Source organism: Pseudochaenichthys georgianus, chromosome 6, assembly GCF_902827115.2.
Source record: "Pseudochaenichthys georgianus chromosome 6, fPseGeo1.2, whole genome shotgun sequence".
Lineage (NCBI taxonomy): Eukaryota > Metazoa > Chordata > Actinopteri > Perciformes > Channichthyidae > Pseudochaenichthys > Pseudochaenichthys georgianus.
The window spans coordinates 45,343,555-45,351,054 of NC_047508.1; the positions used below are offsets into that span (position 1 = coordinate 45,343,555).

Here is a 7,500-nt window from a genome sequence, read left to right on the forward strand (position 1 = left end):
CGACTCTTTAAAAAATAAACCGCAATATTGAAGTGCAATTGTCGGCTTTTTCTTCTCTTCCCACTGTCAGTGAAACTATAAGGTAAGGCAAGTTATTATATAGCACCTTTCAACACAAGGATTTGCTTTTACAAAATGAAATACATAAGAAATACAAATATGTGCAGTATTGGTATGATCAAGAAAGAAAGAACATTTAAACAAAGACATACGGACTGATTTACTGCATATTTTTTTATTTTCTTAGTAGAAATGGGGTTCCCATCATTTTAACTCGGGGTTAATTACACTTTAAAGATGAAGGATAACTTCTTATTAATAGCTTTTAGTTCATATAACATTTTTAAAATAACAAAGATTAAAAAATATAATAATAAAACAATATATAATAATAGCAATAATAACAAACACAAAAATAACAATAATAAAATCCAAATAAAAATAATACAAAATAAAAAAATTATAATAATTAAATATATATATAAATTCATAAAATAATCGTAAATAAAAATAATATAATAATAATAATAAAATAATATCAAAATATTTATTTAAAAAAAAGTTTTTAATTCAATAATTGTATAATTCAGTGGGTGTAATTCCTCACACGGCCTATAGGGGCAACAAAGAGCAAATCCCAACCCACACATGAAAACAAACTTCGACTCAGAGGTGAGATATATGCTTTATCTGCAGCATTTGTACGCTATATTTCTACTTTTCTAACAGAAAACACGTCAAAGATGAAGAACTACTTCTCATGTATAGCTTTATTTGAGTAAATATCACACCTTTTATCGGTTAAAGAGCAGCTCAACGCTACTTCCGTGTTGATTTGTATGGGATCGGGGCCAAAATATCAAATTCATTTATAAAACCAACATTTTTTTAACCAGAAATTGAATTATAAATACTTTCTGAAATGTGATATATCTCAGTCAATGTAATGCAGGTTCTAATAATAGTACAAAGACACGTTCTACAGCTGAATATCAATATTTTAACCCTCTGTTCATTTGGATGTTGCTGTTTAGTATTATTTAGCTTTAATATCATTTAGGTGGGAATAATAACCATCCACAAAATGTCTCGTCTTGCAGCTTTAATAACCGGTATTTTGTCGGTAAACACACCAGCTGCTGAATATCTAAACATAAGAATTTGTAGCTAAACATATGAAAGTATGGATGTATAAAGAGAAGCTCAATTGTACATTCAGAAAGTACCCGTATGTGGGCCCATAGAGCATGCGCAGTTCAGTTTGCCCTTAAGCCCCGCCTCCGATGTCCTTCACTCTTGTCAGTCAAATGAATGGAGAGAGAAAATACCTCTAGATTCAGCTTTCAGCGCATTTTAGAACTTTTAACAACACTGATTTAAATAAGAGCCATAAAAGAGTTCGTCCTGGGTAGTTTATTTAGCGACAAAAAAGTATGCGCTGATTTACAGACGTTTCTTTCCCCCCATGTAAGTCAATGGGAAAAAGCCAGTTTGGGCCTAAATGACTTCACGGAAGTTGTAGTACCACAGTTTGGCCACTACGCCCATTCATAAAATCGGCTTCAACAACCGGCGCACTTCCCGTAGCTTGCTGATAGCTAGCTTAGGTTAGCTATATCACGCTGAATGCTACCGTATTTACAGTCACGAGACACGACACTATACTTTATATCCTTATTAACTCCGTGTTTGTATCAGTATCTACGTTATTAAATGTACGCTATTCACAGGGGATTTTATCGTGCTAACATCTACAGCTAGGAGGCTAGAAGCCGGTTAGCTGGCTGCTAGCTTTGTTATGCTAACGTGTTATGCTAGGTTAGCTTATCTTGTTTTGCTATGAAGTATTTCAGACACAGATTTCAATTGAATGAACATGAACATTTCAGGTACTTGTACTTTACTTGAGCGTTTTCATTTCAGGCTATTTTATACTTGTTTTGTACTACTACATAGTTGGTAAATATTATACTTATTTCTCCACTTTTAGGTTTACTAAATATGATCCACACATACCTATTTGTCCTTTAATATTACCTGCTTTACACAACTGTGATTTATATATCATCCAATGCTAATATGTGTCTGTAGTATCTTTCTTTATATTTCTGTAGCTAAGTGAGACTGTATTGTGTGTGTAGTAATATTGTTAACTCGTGTAATGCTTGACAACAATGCTGCAAATAATGTCCTAATTTGGGGTAAATAAAGTATCTATCCATCTAAAACTTACTTGAGCCCAATTGGGAAATTCACCCAGCAACATATGTAGTAATAGATATAGCAAAAGACTCAATAAATACAAAAGAAGATGCCACAGCTTTTCCAGCTTTACCAACATACCATCATCAATAGTTATTATCCAGTATTTTAATATATATTATTCTGAAATGGTTAACACTGAATAATGTCTACTTTTGATACTATATACTTTTTCTATTTCTACACTATGGTACTTTTAATAATGTCAATCACTTTTTTAACCACCTATTTTGACCAATTACTGCACTTAAGTACAACTTTCAGGCACTTTTACTTTACTACAAGTGAGTTTAAGTACTTTTATTGAAGATCTGAATACTTTTTCCAACGCTGCTTACACTTTGATTCTTGTTCACAGGGATGTGACTCGATGGATCCGCAGGAAGAGACGAGATAATGCGATAGAGTCGAGACGCTTTCAAGTAAGTAAGTATGCATCAGAATCAGAATCAAGTTTAATGCCAGCTACGTTTACACATACAGAGATTTTGCTTTGGTATCTGGTGGTGCGAACATAAACTAAATCTAAAAAATAAGTTTCAAAGTAGGTACAAAAACAAATGTATAAGTATTATTAAAAGCAAGTATTTTTAAGAAACAATTTAGCATTCAAAAAGGATGTACACCAGATTTAAATATAACTATACAAATAACCATAACAGCATGACTTCCTCAGGCCCCGGCCACACGGAGACGAAACGGGTTGTATCCGCTACAGTTCTCTATCGTATAGACGGTTCGTCCACACGAGGCCGACACGGAAACGCGGATAACGATAACGGCTCCCAAGGTGGGTAGATCTGCGGACGCGACGCTCTGGGGGGCCAAACGGCTCTGTGTGTACATCCTATACGCCATAGCCCCGCCTCTCCCCACCTCTGCTGCTCAGCCCCGCGTCAGTGCTGATGTGTTTCGCCAAAAACAATGGCGGATCACAGGGTTGCTTTCGTGCTCCAGACGCTACTGACCATGATACAGATGTTAGTGCAAAATCTACAGCTCCTCTACCACAACCATCAGCAACAAGTGGACCTGGAGAACAACATGAACTACATGAACTACATGCTGCTAAATCCACCTCGGGGAATAAACAGAAGGGCAGCCAGGAGAAGGTTTTGGATAAGACCGGGCAGAACCAGCAGTTGGTGGGACAATTTTGTCGATGGCGTTGTCGCGGATGATGAATGGAGGGAGAACTTTCGCATGTCCAGAGCCTCTGTCGTCGCCCTGACTGAAGAACTGCGCCCATATATCGAAAGGCAAACGACAAACATGAGGGCACCGATTGATCCACTGAAAAGGGTTGCGTTAATACTTTATTACCTGAGCGATGGGGGAAGGCTACGGAAGACTGCTAACGCCTTCGGTGTTTCGCGCCAGGCCGTGTCCATCATTATTAGGCAGACATGCAGAGCGATCTCCATCCACCTGGGTCCAAAATACATCAAGCTGCCTTTCACTGAGCCCGAGACCGCGGATCTGGTTGAGGGCTTCGATCGTGCTCATCGCATGCCACAATGTTTAGGAGCGGTGGACGGAACCCACATCGAAATCAAGCAGCCATCTACCAACCCCACTGACTACATCAACAGGAGAGGCACACATTCCCTTAACGTCCAGGCCGCCTGCGATTACAAGTACCGATTCATGGATGTCGTGGTGAAGTGGCCCGGCAGTGTGCACGATGCTCAGGTCTTTGCTAGCTCAAAGCTAAACACGTACTTAAAGACTGGAAAGATCCCTGCTCTGAAAAGACAGATTGTGGACGACGAGGAGGCCATACCCATTTACCTTCTCGGGGATCCAGCCTACCCGCTGCTGCCGTACCTGATGAAGGAATATGCAGCCGGTGGCGCCACAGCTAAGGAACAGTACTTTGGGCTATCTTTGTGTAGCGCACGTATGGTCATCGAGCGTGCTTTCGGTCGCCTCAAGGCCAGATTTGCTGCACTCAGAAGGCCGATGGACACCAACTTGGATGACCTGCCCCATGTCATTTACTCCTGCTTTGTCCTCCACAATTTTTGTGAGGCCCGTAAGGAGGCTGTGGACGATCAGTCTGTGCTGGGAACAATTAAAGGTGAAAAGGACTTGCAACCTCCCACACAGAGCAATGGACATCTCACTGAGTGCGATGAGGGAAAGAGAGTGAGGAGAGTGCTTGCTGCGTACATTGACCCTTAGGACTACATGGAAGACACGTTTTTGTTTTGGAAGGTTTTTATTAAGATCGATAAACATTGTTTGTTACATTCCCTGTCCTCGCTGTGCAGCTCCTTCAGCGACGGGCTGCTGCACCCCCGCTGTTAAATACCAGCCAACTGTGTGCAAAATATATATATGCCGTTAATAGCTGGGTAATATCTACCTGGCTGCTAAATCCTCAACTGTTACAGGATGTGTGTGTTTTCAAAATTGTGTAACTTTTTATTTTGTATTAGATCATCATTTTTGTTTTACTTAGTACTTTTTAATGCATGTAACATAAAGCAAAAACATATGTGATTCTCCAATGTCCAAAGTGTGAAATTAAAAATAAAATTGGCTGCAACCACTTCCAGACTTTCTTTGAACATAAAGTGCAACAAATAACAAATGTGCAAACGCAGTATCATATATATATATATTTATACTTTCCCAGAAGGACCCACCGTGACACGGGTGTCACATAATAATAATATATTTAATTTATATAGCGCTTCTCATCTGCCAAGACAAATCTCGAAGTGCTTCACAACAAGGGATACCGATACACTTTGAGAGATTAAACAAATAATTGTAATAATAATAAGAAATAAAAATATAATATGTGGAGTACATGAACTTTAAATGTTCTGGAAAGTTCCTTATACAGCTTTAGCCTTTATTTTATGTCATGAAGTCCCTCAGTGACTCACCCTGAACAGTCTGGTGGGTCATGGTCCAGGTCATGTGACTGTGTGTTCCCATGACAACATGTCCAAGATGTCCATGCGCGATGCTAACACGTGTGACCGAACTAGCAACATTTCAAAAGCTTTTTTGTTTGTATTAAAGGTAAAATCCAAGCCATTTAAGAATGTCCTTCCTTACATGTAACCTGTTGTGGAAACATTTATTGTTGATATGGAACAAATGAGACTAACATCGCTGCGACACTGACCGGGACTTTAACCCTAAACTCTCACGGTAAACCCAAAGTGGCACAATTAGAAATATGATTATGATCTGCTCGGTTAACTTACCCGATTCAATTATATTTAGTTAATATATTCTTTATTCTTCAATTCAAAGAATGTTCAAACCAAAAAATCATCCTCATTCATGAAGTTAGTTATTTTACCATTAAAGCCCAACGGGACATATGTGTCACTTCTCAGGTATGTGACTCGAGGGGGGGTTACTTGTCGGACATGTGGTCTATTTAGTCTCAAGTCCATTACATTCAACTTGCAGCATGTTAAACACACGAGACCTTTCTTAACTGAATGCTGCAGAGTCACACTCTGAATGCTACTGGTCGTTCGCTTGAGCCTCAAACCTGAAACCCAGAGAGCAGCTGTTCAAGAGCGCCGTCCAGGTGTTTGACAGAAAGCCACATTCATCCCACCTCCGCAGCGTCCTGGAGGAACACCATGTCTTGAGTTTTGACCATTTAAAGCCCCTTAGGGGAATTCATCCACAGAAACACACCGGACGCTGCACTCGGCACCAGAGGAGACTGTGAGGTCCACCGCAGACGGACCACTTTTGGACAAAATGTCCTCTAATTAAAGATCAAATGCAAAGCTTCCAAATATGCTACATTTTTATAGAAATGTTGTTTTTAAGACTGCCTATATATATTTTTTAATTTAAATCGAGATAATACACCCGAAAAAAAGCTTTTTATTGATACACAATTCGACCCAAAGCCGTCTGAATTTCCCAGCAGCTCTTTCTCCAGACGGACCACTTTTGGACAAAATGTCCTCTAATTAAAGGCAGCTCTTTGTGGAACAGCCTCCCAGCTGAGACACGGATTGTCCCTCTCTCAAAAGCTTCAAAGGTCAACTCAGAGAAAGGTCGAGAAACAAGCAGACGTGCACTTTAACACATCTGCTCTCGCACTTTAGGCAGCTCTTGTATCTTCTCTCGCACTTTAGGCAGCTCTTGTATCTCCTCTCGCACTTTAGACAGCTCTTGTATCTCTCTCGCACTTTAGGCAGCTCTTGTATCTCCTCTCGCACTTTAGGCAGCTCTTGTATCTGCTCTCGCACTTTAGGCAGCTCTTGTATCTCCTCTCGCACTTTAGGCAGCTCTTGTATCTCCTCTCGCACTTTAGGCAGCTCTTGTATCTCCTCTCGTACTTTAGGCAGCTCTTGTATCCCCTCTCGCACTTTAGGCAGCTCTTGTATCTGCTCTCACACTTTAGGCAGCTCTTGTATCTCCTCTCGCACTTTAGGCAGCTCTTGTATCTGCTCTCGCACTTTAGGCAGCTCTTGTATCTGCTCTCGCACTTTAGGCAGCTCTTGTATCTTCTCTCGCACTTTAGGCAGCTCTTGTATCTTCTCTTGCACTTTAGGCAGCTCTTGTATCTTCTCTTGCACTTCACATGTCGTTGCTGTATTGTGTAACCATGTCATAAATACTTGTGTATGCTGCCCTTGCTCTTTTGCATATCATGTATTTTGTTTTTGGTATGTTTGTAAAATGTAATCTTCTTAAATGTTTTACGTGAGGGATGGAACTGAGCTCAAAGCTAAATCTGGCACTGTTAAGCGTTCATCACCGGAGCGTTGTCCCCGCCAAACGAAACAATACCGTGTTCCCCTTAATTCCCCAAAAGCAGAAATGGGTCCGGGTTCCTGGCTGACGACGCGCACACCTGAAGCTCACTGCTGTATCAGTGGCCAGTCAGCAGGCTGTGGGTGGGAAGGATGCAAGGGGCCAGAGACATCTCACTGACTGCTGAGGGAGAGGGAGGAGAGCGCTCGCGGAGACTTTGAACCTGACATGAAAGACTTCTTTTTCAAGGTGTTTCATTCAGAACGTTCTGCGGTCGGAGCTCCGAGGTGTGCACGTGTCTACAGTAACAGGAAATAGAACACCTTGGCGAGCAAACAAAATATAATAAAAGAAAAATGTGATTCTCTAATGTTCAAACTGGAATACAAATAAAATTGTCTGCACCCACTTTCAGAACATAAAGTGCAACTAAGAACTGAAGCTCTTGACACAGCGTCTGCCTGTGTGAGAAAGAGGGTTGCTGTGTGGGGT

The 7,500-nt window shown here is 40.5% G+C and overlaps 1 protein-coding gene across 3 annotated transcripts; it reads left to right on the forward strand.

The window, feature by feature from the left end:
• Nucleotides 1–624: 624 nt before the first annotated feature.
• On the forward strand, nucleotides 625–4,807 carry LOC117448255 (putative nuclease HARBI1). Of its 3 annotated transcripts, none has more exons than XM_071203352.1 (3): nucleotides 625–672; nucleotides 2,621–2,688; nucleotides 2,939–4,807. In XM_071203352.1, exon 3 carries the CDS (start codon nucleotides 3,187–3,189, stop codon nucleotides 4,444–4,446), a length of 1,260 nt encoding a protein of 419 aa, XP_071059453.1. In that variant the 5' UTR covers nucleotides 625–672; nucleotides 2,621–2,688; nucleotides 2,939–3,186; the 3' UTR covers nucleotides 4,447–4,807. The 3 variants fall into 3 exon arrangements, with proteins under 3 accessions (XP_071059453.1, XP_071059452.1, XP_071059454.1); XM_071203351.1 differs by having other exon boundaries at nucleotides 2,621–2,684; XM_071203353.1 differs by lacking the exon at nucleotides 625–672 and adding an exon at nucleotides 1,577–1,889 and having other exon boundaries at nucleotides 2,621–2,684.
• Nucleotides 4,808–7,500: the final 2,693 nt, after the last annotated feature.

Excerpts from the sequence above, each read along its gene's own strand:
- LOC117448255 (XM_071203352.1), top strand. The coding sequence starts at position 3,187 with ATGGCGGATCACAGGGTTGCTTTCGTGCTCCAGACGCTACTGACCATG.